The 13,020-nt window shown below is 42.3% G+C and overlaps 2 protein-coding genes across 3 annotated transcripts; both read left to right on the top strand.

Moving 5' to 3' along the window:
* Window positions 1-34: 34 nt before the first annotated feature.
* Window positions 35-3,369, top strand: dkk3a (dickkopf WNT signaling pathway inhibitor 3a). The gene is made up of 7 exons (XM_037490066.2): window positions 35-417; window positions 619-738; window positions 827-886; window positions 1,567-1,653; window positions 2,461-2,605; window positions 2,695-2,851; window positions 2,941-3,369. The coding sequence occupies exons 1-7, from the start codon at window positions 211-213 to the stop codon at window positions 3,026-3,028; spliced, it is 864 nt and encodes a 287-aa protein (XP_037345963.2). The 5' UTR covers window positions 35-210; the 3' UTR covers window positions 3,029-3,369.
* A 2,947-nt stretch (window positions 3,370-6,316) lies between these two features.
* On the top strand, window positions 6,317-9,730 carry LOC119229552 (uncharacterized). 2 transcript variants are annotated; one of them, XM_037490037.2, is made up of 11 exons: window positions 6,317-6,651; window positions 6,962-7,046; window positions 7,113-7,262; window positions 7,338-7,478; window positions 7,545-7,640; window positions 7,707-7,951; window positions 8,036-8,167; window positions 8,289-8,407; window positions 8,499-8,672; window positions 8,761-8,850; window positions 9,018-9,730. In XM_037490037.2, exons 2-11 carry the CDS (start codon window positions 6,964-6,966, stop codon window positions 9,132-9,134), a joined length of 1,347 nt encoding a protein of 448 aa, XP_037345934.2. In that variant the 5' UTR covers window positions 6,317-6,651; window positions 6,962-6,963; the 3' UTR covers window positions 9,135-9,730. The 2 variants fall into 2 exon arrangements, with proteins under 2 accessions (XP_037345934.2, XP_062418019.1); XM_062562035.1 differs by lacking the exon at window positions 7,338-7,478.
* The last annotated feature ends 3,290 nt before the right edge of the window (window positions 9,731-13,020 follow it).

Genomic DNA, 13,020 nt, shown 5'->3' on the forward strand with positions numbered 1-13,020 from the left:
CTTAGCATACACCTCAACAGGAGCTGCAATGCAATGATGACTGACTTGCAGTGACAACGTAAAACGGGGTAAAGTGATTCGTTAAACCATCAGCACATGGTGTCATGGAGATGAACAGGACTGAGGTGATGAGACGCATCAGCTGTGGCGTCGCTGTTGTTTCTCAGCATCAGCACCACACCCTCAGAGTGCAGCAGCAGCGGCGGCGGCATGATGCGGCTCATGATGCGTCTCACCCCGCTAGTTTGGGCTCTCACGGCAGTCTGCCATGGCATCCTCCCCGAGATAGTCAACTCAGGCTTCCCTCACATCCTCGAGGATAATTCCGTCCCGGGACAAACGGAGCTGGACCGCATCGCACAAGTGGAGCAACTGCCCGAGGATCCGCTGCAGAAGCTCGAGGATGCGTTACACCAAGTAGGCAGATGTAGCATTCTCACACGAGATTGCATTTTTTGTTTTATTGTTCATCGTTTAGAGAGTAAAATAGTGTTGTGTCTTGTTTGGGATATAAAAAGCTAAGAGGCAGCAGTGGAACAAGGACCTGGAATACGGGAGTGACCTTAATGCATCTCTTAACCTGATAAATGTCTCTAGCAATCTCTCCAATTCTTCTAGAGGTACAACGCCAGTGGCAGTCTTAGCCCTCATCCCAATGACCTTCCTCCGAGTCATCACAATGACAGCGCTTCTGATAAAGTTATTGATAGTGAATATGACCCTTCCTCAGTAGAGCCGGTGAGCTTGTGAACAGTAAACAAAATCGAAGAAGTGTTTTTTTTTTCCTTCGTGAATTCAACTTAACAGATGTTTCACTTTCACACAGGAGACCAACAACACTACCACATCTGTCCACTCTGGTGACTTTGGGAACAATGTTGATCTTGTAAGTTTATTCCTCCATCATAATAATAATAATTTTATTATTTTTTCCATAATGATATTCAGTACAATCCACAGAATGTAGAAGCAGAACTCGTTATGGCTGCTCGGTTCTGATTTCTCTTAACACGAGAAGGCCTTAAGATCGTGTAAGAGAGAAGCATCCAAGCTACTGTCTTTGCATAATGACTACAAATCAATTCAACCTTGCGTTGGTGCCTTCAGGCTTTCATTCACCAATTTTCTTTGGTCAGAAAAGCAAAAAGCAACTGCTCTGTCAAAAGTCGACTGTACTGTTGTTGATAAATAAGGGATGAGGTGTGACTGGAATAGCCTTTCAGGATTAAGCTTCTGCGACACAGACGTAGAGACAGTGTTATTCTCAAAGTAGGTATTTAAAAGCCCAAGTTGAAGAGCAACATATTGGCATATTTCTTTGTCACAATTACAAGAGGTAGAAACAAAAACATGTGGTGCATTTTCTATCTGCAAAGAAGAACACACCTTATTTGGTTTAATTTCCCTCCAATATACTCATCAACATGTGTTGAATTAAGTGTTGTTTTTACTTTATTGTGGAATAAAAAATATTGTTCCTTTGTTTCAATAACAGATCAGAAAATCACTTTTTTTAAATCAATAATGTATTTTAAATGATAGCCAGATATATTGTCTTGTGTTTAGAAATGCCTCGGTGATGGGGACTGTGTGGAGGGAGGTTATTGCCACAATAACACGCGCAAGTGTGTCCCTTGTAAAGCGATCGACATGGTGAGTGAACCCAAGTCCCCTTTTTACGTGGCCGCCGGCACCGTTTTGGTCCGTTTTCTCTGTGATGTGCTGTTGCATTCGAAGGAATACTTACTCACACATGGTCCCTTCTGGCCAGCTGGGGTTTCACCTCGATCGCATTGCAGTGTGTCCACAAGTGAAACTTGAGTGTGTTGTTTGTGAACACCGTGCTATGAGCTTCTCATGAAAGAACATCATGTGTCAAGGTCAATGTGCCATCCATACCGCTCTCAACAGAGGCCCAGAATAAAACGGGCATTAGTAATAAGAGTCTTCCGTTTATAGACTCGCATTATTGCGTTATTTCTGCCGATCTTGTAGTGTCATCATTAGATGGAAACGGGTCTTTGTTTGGCAAAGTAAAAAGCAATGCAAAGGGATGAAGGTAATGGCAGGCTGCCAAACAAGTGGAACCGTCTACGTGGACAATAAATACGCAGAGGACAGCATCTGTGCCTCGAGAAAAATGGCTGCACTGGAATACTCTGCACGGAAATATATTGAGTAACACTGTTGCCCGTATCCTGTAACTAACAACTGATGGAGGCTGTGCAGGAACCTGTCTCTTTGCTATCAGAGACCAGTTGACCTGCTGCTCTCATTCATAGTTAATGATAAAAGGAAAACATCCGTAGACGTCACAGTTGGAGAATAGTTAATGTCGTTATTGCTCAGAGTTTTAGCCTCTTCGATCTGAACATTTCTGCTACTTTTAAAACACGGGTGTCGCTAAAAGCCTTTGGATAAAAGGTAGGGCTATGCTGACATATTTTTTCATTTTTTCAGTCCTGCACTAAGGATAATGAGTGCTGTGGTGAACAGCTGTGTGTGTGGGGTCAGTGCAGCCTAAATGCAACAAAAGGAGCGGCTGGCAGCACTTGTCAACACCAGACTGATTGCAGCACGGACCTCTGCTGTCTTTTCCATAAAGGTACAGTACAAAGCACAGTTCAGGGCACAGAAGTTCTTATCGCTTCTCTGCATCTAAAATATGTCTGTCCGTTTTGTGTGTGCATTCAGCCCTGTTATTCCCCGTCTGCTCGGCCAAGCCCATCGAGCGTGAGCGCTGCTTTGGGGCCTCCAACCACCTGTTGGAGCTGTTGTCCTGGGACATCCAGGACGAGGGACCCAGCAAACATTGCCCCTGCGCAGGAGATCTGCACTGCCAGCACCTCGGGTGAGTGCAGTACATTTGAATGCAAAGACTCTTCTCAGGCATGTCCCTGACCAACGTTCACACCAATACTACACTTTGCTTTTTGACAGTCGAGGGTCCATGTGCCTTAAAGGAGAGGACTCGAGTGAAGAGGACCAGATGGACAGTCTATACTCAGAGATAGACTATATCATCTAGACGCAGCCGGATTGCATATACACTGACCCCACTTCTATAGCACTTTGTTTGCCAGCGTATTTCAAAGAGGTAAAGCTACACTGCATGGAAAAATAATGAGAATAGATTTATTATATTCGCTATATTGAAACCTGGCAGTCCTGTTATCATAGTAAATAATGCTATACTACATGCTGCAGCTCTAACCCTTTATCTGATGGTTATCCAAGCCGCACAATCCACCATAACACACTGAATATCTGTTGACTACGCACTGTTCAAATGGTGTCTCGTTGATCATCATCTGTAAACAACTATGTAGCAGTACTCCATCATCCTAATAAAGTGAAGTCAAAAGAGAACCAAGGTACCCCCCAGCGTGCAGTCTCACTGCATTACTTTATGCACAAGGAAGAAAAAAAGAAACCTGATGCAAGATTCATCAAACATGCTTTCAATCAGTGTTGGGAAAGTTCACTTTCTACATGAACTAGTTCAGTTCATAGTTCAAACTTCAAAATATTTGAACTAAGTTCACAGTTCCAACTAGTTCAGTTCTTTTTTTCCAAATGTTTCTGCGAGCTATTATTTTTCTAAATTATTGCCACAGCCCAGAACCACAGACAGCAATTATTTGATCAGTTTTAACACTGAAGCTATGCATCAGATTTCATCTTCATATCCAATTTTGAATCCTTATCCAACCAGGGTTTACATTAGCATTGAGGGGACAGCATTTCCCCTTTGTTGTTTAATGTTGCTGTCCACAGGTTGTATTTCATCTTAGACACACATGTAGGTTTGAGAATCGCACACGGTTTGAACGGAAGCGATCCTTTACTATGATACAAATAACTTACACATTTTTTCTCAAATATCAGTGCATGACAATTGTTAACTCTGTTTTGCTTTTCAATCCGGAATAGGCGACTTCAATGCAAGGAAGTCCAGATCGGCTACGACACCCAGTAGAAACGGCTTTGAGGGGGTTTTACGCCTTTGTGAGGCAGAAGGAGGCCTGGTGGTGTTTTGCATTACAGAGGCTAAAGCAGTGATTCAGTGATTAAAAAAAAAAAAAATCATCCTGTGATTTTATTTTGAAGGGACGTTTTCTAATGCAGCGGAGTGACGGTTTTTTTGCCGGCTCGTCCGTCCATGTTTTCAGTCAAGCGCGGCAAATAGACCGGGAAAAGATAAGACTTCCGCTACCACCCCCCCTGAAGATCCAAAGACGCAGAAAGAACCAAGCTGACTTTTCTTTCTGGTACAGATGTGTAGTAACATTGCTCTTCTCATTCACAGACACAAGGACTGATGAGACACACAGATGATACAATTAACTCAGTATTAAGGAATTGATTGGGTAAAATGTTGAGTTCCAGTTATGGTTTAAATATGCACACACTAGGTGGTAGAACTGATTTGCTAGGATGGCAGCTACGTGTCATCGGACCAAACTGCTGACAACAACAGATGTTCCAGCAGAGGAACATCAAGAGGAAGTATAGACACACACACAACAAAGAAATCCATGAACACTGAGCTGATGTCACACACCATTTCCAGAGTAGAGAAGGGCCAAGAACTGCTGTTACACTTGAATACACTTATGAAGAACATTATCAGGAGGCATACAAACAAATGCCAAGGAGATTAAAGCAGAACAGAAATGGAGGGGTTTGAATGCATTTAGAGCAGCTATAGGGTCACAATGACCATCATTACCAAGGTAAAATTAAGCAACATTAGACACATCGACATGTGATCTTCTGGACATACGGTGAAAGAGAAGATCACCATTTCATATAATTATCCTTAAATTAGATAACTGCAGTATTGTTTCAAGTTAAAAGCATTTGTCGTTAGAGATAATTGTTTTAAGAAGACGAGAAGTTCTTGTCTGTGCTGTTTCCATTTCACTCCAAACAGGGCTGAGATCATTCTTCAATGCAAGTGACTCCATTCAACAACAAGTGGGGAGATTGTGTCCATTGGTGAAGGAGGGTAAAACTATAAAGGACAGGGTCACAACCATTGACCCAGTGGTTATGTTCTCTTCCTTAATGTGTATTTTTTATTTTAAGAGCACTGTGGCGCTGCCATTATATAAAGTATATTCTGTTTGATGATGTCATCCCTCAGGAGGAGCATTTTTTGAAAGTCACATCCTGAGCTGCCCCTAGTGTGGGTAAATTACTGTATATTCCTTATAATACTTGTTCTTTAGTTTCAGATACTTTGTCTCTTACAAATTGATGTGTGTTAAACCTTAAGCAACTAAGTTACTTCAGACTAAATTCACTAAGAGATCCAGAGGAACATCTTCAGGAAGATTTTCCAACAGCAGCCATAAGGGGAAAAAGATTGAATAAGATTTTTTTGTGATAAGAACTACACTGATTTCTCAGGGGAAAGACTCACGAGTCACCTAAAGACACGGATAGGGTTAACAATAGACACAGTTACTGGTAGTTAAGATCACATCACTGGGAATAAATACCACCAGAGAAAGCCTTGAGAAGCATGAATAAACTACATTAGTCTAAAAGTCACATTTTCACGCTGGAACTGTGAGATTTATTGCACTATTTGGAGGTGTTGGAAGCAGGATATCTTATTGTGAAAGGCCAGCATTGATGTTCATTTTTGCGACTTTTTAGAGCAAAACAAACTATGGGGATTAACAGGATAAGTTTGTTAGGCTTGATTATGTTTACATCAAATATCTGATTAGATACACAATGAAAAGAAAACCCACTTTCTCATCAGTAGTCGTTCTGATGAAGTTCTGTGTGTACGCATGAATATGTAAAAAAAAGCTATAATTTCCTTCAGATGCTAATATAAGGAGACTCTTTCCTGAACCGTATCATGATCAAGATCCTATATTTTTTTATACTCTAATTATAATACATTAAAACTATAATAAAGGATGTCAAAAGCAGTCATTGAGAGCGTGAGTCTGATAAGAGTGTATTGATAATGCAGAATATATACAGTACGTGTCAATGACTAAGGATGGAGTTGATTCTCAGATCTTTTAAAGGTTAAACGTGGAGGTGATTGGACACTTTACTGCAGTCTAAAAGGCTCTGTGAAATGAAAAATGAAATACACTTTAGTACTTCTCAGATTTATTTTCTGATTTTATGTGATTACGTAAAAGGATCCTGTTTAAAATCTGTACTTTGTGTGGATTTTTGGTCATTTTAAGTAATTTAAAAAAAAAAGTAATTTAGAGTAATATTGCAAACTTCAGTCTGCATTTTTGGTGAATTATACCTTTTCTTGTAAAAACGTTTTTACAAATCAGTTCATTTTCAGAAATTAACTTGTAATTACTGGGCAAGTGAAACATTTGTAAATTGTTAATTAAGTTGTTCATACAGTCAGTCAAGTCAGTGGCAGGAGCCACATTCCTGTGTTCTAAACCTGATTTGCATGTGGAATCGTGGAATGTTCTGTAGAATAATGGTAGAATTCCATGGGACTCATCTCAGATTCTTTGGTGGAATCCTCGGCGCCTATTAACCAAACGCCCACAAGAATCGATCATTTCAGCTCAGTCAACAGATCACAGCGGCCACATTGACCCGAGCTCCCCGATTTCCAACAATTCTCCTTTCAACACAAAGAAGAAACAAGTGAGTTACCAGCAAAGCTGCAGACTTTAAACCATTCATCTAAACATTTAAAACGCTTCAAGCCTTGATTTGACAAAAATGTCAAAACCTGAATCTAATTTCAGTTTTTATTGTTGTATAGTTTAATAGACCGTCTATGTGTGTATTGGCTCACTGATAAGGAGGACAAATATGCTGTTTATTGTATTTTCTGGCTCTCAGTAATTCCTTCACTTTATTGTTCATGGTGACAATACACAACATCCAAGCAAATTCTTATCAATGCGTGTTGCTGATGATTCGCCCCTTTGTGTTTTACATCTTTTACCAGAAATGGAAATACTAAGAGACGCCATCCGCAGAAGAACCCTTTGCACCGAGGAGGCACCACAAGCTGCTCCCGGCTTGCTGCAAAGGTACGTTAGTATTGTGTGTTCTCCACCAATGAACGAGTCGTCGCTAACGTCCAGCACATCTTTTAGGATCTTCAGGTATCTCAACCCCTGGGGTCAACCTCCCACTGTGGCCCAGGAACATCTGCAGGAGTCACCACTGCAGGATGACTCAACCCACCCGGACACAAACCCAGAGACCGAGGAGGCACCACAAGCTGCTCCCGGCTTGCTGCAAAGGTACGTTAGTATTGTGTGTTTTCCACCAATGAACGAGTCGTCGCTAACGTCCTGCACATCTTTTATAATCTTCAGGAATCTCAACCCCTGGGGTCAACCTCCCACGGTGACCCAGGAACATCTGCAGGAGTCACCACTGCAGGATGACTCAACCCACCCGGACACAAACCCAGAGACCGAGGAGGCACCACAAGCTGCTCCTGGCTTGCTGCAAAGGTACGTTAGTATTGTGTGTTCTCCACCAATGAACAAGTCGCCGCTAACGTCCTGCACATCTTTTAGGATCTTCAGGTATCTCAACCCCTGGGGTCAACCTCCCACAGTGACCCAGGAACATCTGCAGGAGGCTCCACAAGCTGCTCCCGGCTTGCTGCAAAGGTACGTTAGTATTGTGTGTTCTCCACCAATGAATGAGTCGCCGCTAACGTCCTGCACATCTTTTAGGATCTTCAGGTATCTCAACCCCTGGGGTCAACCTCGCCCGGTGCAGAAAGACTCAATCTTCAGAAGGATCTTCAGGTATCTCAACCCCTGGGGTCAAAAAAACCCAAACCAGGGAGTTAGGGGTGGACAAAACAAGACCAAAAAGATGAAAAAAAGGTTCAAAATCAAACTGATGATTGTGGGACTCAAATACGGCTGGAGAACAAAGATCATGTATTTCCTCCTCCTGTTTCTGTTTGCTGGTGGTGAGTCTTTGCTTCACTTATTGCTCTTACTGGCGTCGCTGTGTCCGTCTCCTTTCTGAATGTCCCTGCTTTGTGTCCCCTCAGGAGTGACACAGCACCTACACCTCAGCAACCAGCTACAAGACGCCCGGCTGCAAATAACCACCCTCACGCAGCTGATGGGCCGATTGAGTCCCGTCGCAGACACAATGGCCAACTTCGCCCAGGAGTCGCAGGGTGAGTCCTCGCCTTTGCCTTCATCATCATCATCATCATCATCATCATCATCAGTGGCATCGTCTCGTCAGGTTTGATGCGTTGTGGTTTGTAACTTTGTATTTGTGTCCCTTACTTGCAGGAGCCAGAGTCCTCCACCGCCTGTCCTCAGACACGTTCCGGACCTCGATACAAGACAAAATAATGGACCAGCTGCTCTCCTGGGTCACCACCTCCACCGACCACCAAAGAATCATCCAGGTAGGAAGGTCTTATCATGAACGAACGCGGAGACACCGGTCGTAGCGGATGGCCTGCGTGCCCTGAACCTCGACTCTTTGTCTCTCCTCAGGACCACTCAAGGTCGCACCCCGGAGAGGGCTGGTGCTTCGCGGGGGCCAAGGGACACGCCGTCGTCTCCTTGTCGCATCACGTCGAGGTCACGCACATCACAATCGGTCACATCACAAAAAGGCAGTCACTGACCGGGGAAATCAACAGTGCGCCGAGGGAGTTCTCCATCTACGTAAGTCAGAAGCTTTCCTGGACGCGTCCCGCCTGCTCGGCGCCGTTGTTCCGTCCCTAAAAAAAGTATTTTTTTCCGTCTCCTCCAGGGATTGGTGCACGACAACGACGAAGGCATCCACCTGGGGAGCTTCGCGTACAACAAGAACGGCCTGAGCTCCCAGACCTTTGAGCTGCCTGTGAGTGTGTCAGAGGTCAAGCAGAGCAGCACGCATGACCTCTGCTGCTAGTAGATATGTTCACTATAACAGACTGAGGTGGAGTCGCAACCTGAACCAGGTCTGCATCTCCGCCACGAAGCGCCACGCCCTTCATTCACGTGTGTTTCTCTCTCGTCTCTGACCAGGTCCCAGTCAAAGATGTCTTCAGCCACGTCAAGCTCGAGATAAAGACAAACTGGGGGGATGAAGACCAAACGTGCCTCTACAACTTCAGGGTGCACGGGTATCCGGTGTCTGGTTAGGGTGTAGAAGGTCGACCAACCCTGAACCGTCCAAGAACAAATGAGATGTCATCAAATACATAAATATGTGATCATGGGTATGCATAAATAGATGTATTAGATGACATGTTCACAGATGTGTTCGGGTTGGTTTGCCTTCCCACGTGGGTTTTCTCCGGGTTCTCCGGTTCGCCCCAACACACCAAGCATTGTTTGGTTTACAGTTGGCAGAAGAGGATTAGGTCTTTTGGGTTTTCTCCGGGTTCTCCGGTTCGCCCCAACACACCAAGCATTGTTTGGTTTACAGTTGGCAGAAGAGGATTAGGTCTTTTGGGTTTTCTCCGGGTTCTCCGGTTCGCCCCAACACACCAAGCATTGTTTGGTTTACAGTTGGCAGAAGAGAATTAGGTCTTTTGGGTTTTCTCCGGGTTCTCCGGTTCGCCCACACACACCAAGCATTGTTTGGTTTACAGTTGGCAGAAGAGAATTAGGTCTTTTGGGTTTTCTCCGGGTTCTCCGGTTCGCCCCAACACACCAAGCATTGTTTGGTTTACAGTTGGCAGAAGAGAATTAGGTCTTTTGGGGTTTTCTCCGGGTTCTCCGGTTCACCCACATTAATACCCAACATTATTGGGTTCACAAAAAAAATGTTTAGTTTATAATAATAAATATTTGGAAATTTATATTTTGTTTTCTGTGTATTTTATTCACCATTTTATTTTTTCTGATGTTCCATCAAAGGGAAACGGTTGATCTTTTCTCTTGGTCATTCACAAGGACTGAAGTCCTGAACATTGATGGAGCTTTTCATTGTTAGTGGCAGGTCATCGTCACTTTAACAATTCAATGACACTTCTAAGGTTAACATAATAATAATATTAATTCTATAATAAGGTACAAACAAAACCTGCTGTTGCTGAGTTTGAGGGATTTATATCAACAAGCTTTTATAAATATGAGCTGGGAGAAATGTAGAAGAGTCCACTTTAAATGTATATTGTGCAGTTCAACAAAAACAAGGGACGGATGAGTCCTCCCCAATGAGATGATGGAGCTGAAAGCAACGTCTCAATCACAAACCGATTATAGAAGTCAATCGTGTTGAAACCGGAGTTCCAGTATTTTGATCAACAAGCTTGTGCTCATAGGATGTAGGTCACAAAGGTCAGACCATGGGTACACATCAGTTTTCAAAAGGCCTTCTTTTTGGTATCAACTGAATTGTATGTTCTCCACATTTAATATTGACACTACGCAGACTGGAAAACAGAAGCACATGTTATACATGGTACTATAAAACCAAACCTTAACTCAACATCTCTCAACACCACTACTCCACACGGAAGATCAACACAGCAACACGGGCAACATGTCTCATCAGTGACACGTGTAATGGTGGTAATACTCTACAACGGTAGTCATAAGAACTCTTAATTATTGGACCAAATTCACTCCGCATTTCTAATTAAAATAAATACCGCAAGTTCTTGTGAACCGGTTGAGGTCTAAGTTTGAGGTTATGGACCCCGATACTCATCCCCCCCCCCTCCAAAAAAACAAGATCTCAGCTGAGAAGATTTAATTGCACAATAACAAAAGTCTCTTTTAATTCAAACCCGCGGCACCTCGCATGCCGTTACGGCCCAAAGGCACAGGTCGACCACTTCGGAAATTACTGCAAAATAGCATTCGCCCTAAATGAGGAAAAAGCCTCCATCGATGCCGCAGAGTGTGACATTTTGATAAAACGCCGGATGTCTCAGGAGCCGGCAGCACTCGAGCATTTCATTTATTTATTTTGGAGAGAATATACTTAAATTGTATGAGGTCTGCCACAGTTAAGAGGGAGTGTAGATATAGATACATACAGTGTTGGGAAAGTTCACTTTCTACATGAACTAGTTCAAAGTTCAGTTCACAAGTTTTAAAATGAACTAGTTCAGTTCATAGTTCAAACTTCAAAATATTTGAACTAAGTTCACAGTTCCAACTAGTTCAGTTCTTTTTTTCCATATGTTGCTGCAAGCTATTATTTTTCAAAATTATTGCCACAGCCCAGAACCACAGACAGCAATTATTTGATCAGTTTTACACTGAAGCTATGCATCAGATTTAATCTTCATATCTCATTTTGAATCCTTATCCAACCAGGGTTTACATTAGCATTGAGGGGACAGCATTTGAGACCAAAAAAATGCGTAATATAATATATACATCGTACCCGAAGTATTCAGTCACTTCTGGCATATTTTTCATCAACAAGCAGAGGATGGTCTGCAGCAGTTCCTGCACATGAGGACATGTCTCCCTGAGATGATTTAGTGAGTGACGGCTGCCTGTTGCATGTGAGAGCTGGTAGCCCCGCCCACCCAGTCAATGCGTGCAAGCAGCCGGACAGGGAGCGGAACACTGAGTGCGCTTTTTTAATAAAACGTTTTTAAATAAGGAATAAAAACACGACAGTTATCATTAAGGTGCTAATGCTTGCAAAGAAAGGTCAGATTCCTCCCATCCTCACCGACCTTGTCAGTAACTTCATAAAACTCATTTAAATTATTATACGCCGCCTCTTTGCTACACGCAGCTGTCGCCTCCATGCATTTCTTTTTTTTTGATGACGCATGCGCGGTGCGACACTGGAGGCTGGTGTTGCCAGATTGGGTGTTTTTTCCGCTACTTATTAAGGCGCGTTTACAGTGTGTTTTCTATAGAAATCTGGCATCCCATTGAACAACGTTAACCTGAAAGAACGTGCCGTTCAGACACCAGAATCAACGAGTTCACAGTGACGTTCATCGGGCATTAATACAGTACGTTCAGTTCACGTTCGCCCAAAATATGAACGAGTTCATGAACTATCGTACAATGCAAAAAAATACTTAAATTATGTAATTTTATTTTTTTGCAAACACATCATACCATGAAGTTTCCCCAAAGAATTATGTGAACATATAAATAGCTCCTACTGACTACACCAGCTGTTCGTGCAGCCATCTTGGAAGCTAATTTAAATCTCTTAATGTCTGATAAAAGCTCAAATCTAACTTTAGATGCTTTGATATCCTAAATTTGAATATCAAAGATTTTCATTGTTATTCCAGGAAAATGTTTTGGTGCAACACTTTCTTGATCCCAGCTGTATAAGCTCTGCTGCTTCTACAGAATATGGATGTTTTTGCAAAGATCAATGTTTTTATGAAACACTTCCAACGTTGCTTATTCCACTAAAATGATTTAAATTTATATTTTGTTGATTTGACAAACAAGTTGAACAACCTCTAAATCAGTAACTATACATGGTGTAGCGTTACAGCATTTATACTAGCATTTGTAGTTCTAGTAAAATTAACCCAATGCTTTGTATGTACTGTCTTCCGTGTACAATGTGACTTAAGGATAATAAAAAAAGTATAAGCAGTATCTGATGTATGTGTATATAGCTTGTGATCAATGTTTGATACATACAGCCGTCAATTATGAACCTCTGCACTTGAACATGAAATGCATGTTGTACAACTATGATTAGGAAAATAACCTTTTCTCAAAAAGGTTAGTAGGATTTGAGTTAAATTAAGACATTTTAATTTACAGTGACAAAACTGCAGTTATGAAAGAAAAGCATTTTAATTAATTACTAAAATCTTTAACTATCTTCACACAGGATTTAAATCTCAAAGAAATACACATTAACATCAATAAAAAGAAGAAAAAAAGAACATGAAAAGATATTGGCATTTCTACAGTGAATAGCTGGTGGCAACATCCCAGAGGGGCCGGGATGCTGAGCCTCAGTCTTTAAATCAGTTGCCCGGGCAGACTGAGTCCACTGGGCTTTCTACACCCTCGGGTGACAGTCTATCAAGCAGCAGGTAGAAGCGCCATAAACAAACTCAGGCTCTCTTCCAAA

Source organism: Pungitius pungitius, chromosome 4 (genome assembly GCF_949316345.1).
Source record: "Pungitius pungitius chromosome 4, fPunPun2.1, whole genome shotgun sequence".
In the NCBI taxonomy this organism is placed as follows: Eukaryota; Metazoa; Chordata; class Actinopteri; order Perciformes; family Gasterosteidae; genus Pungitius; species Pungitius pungitius.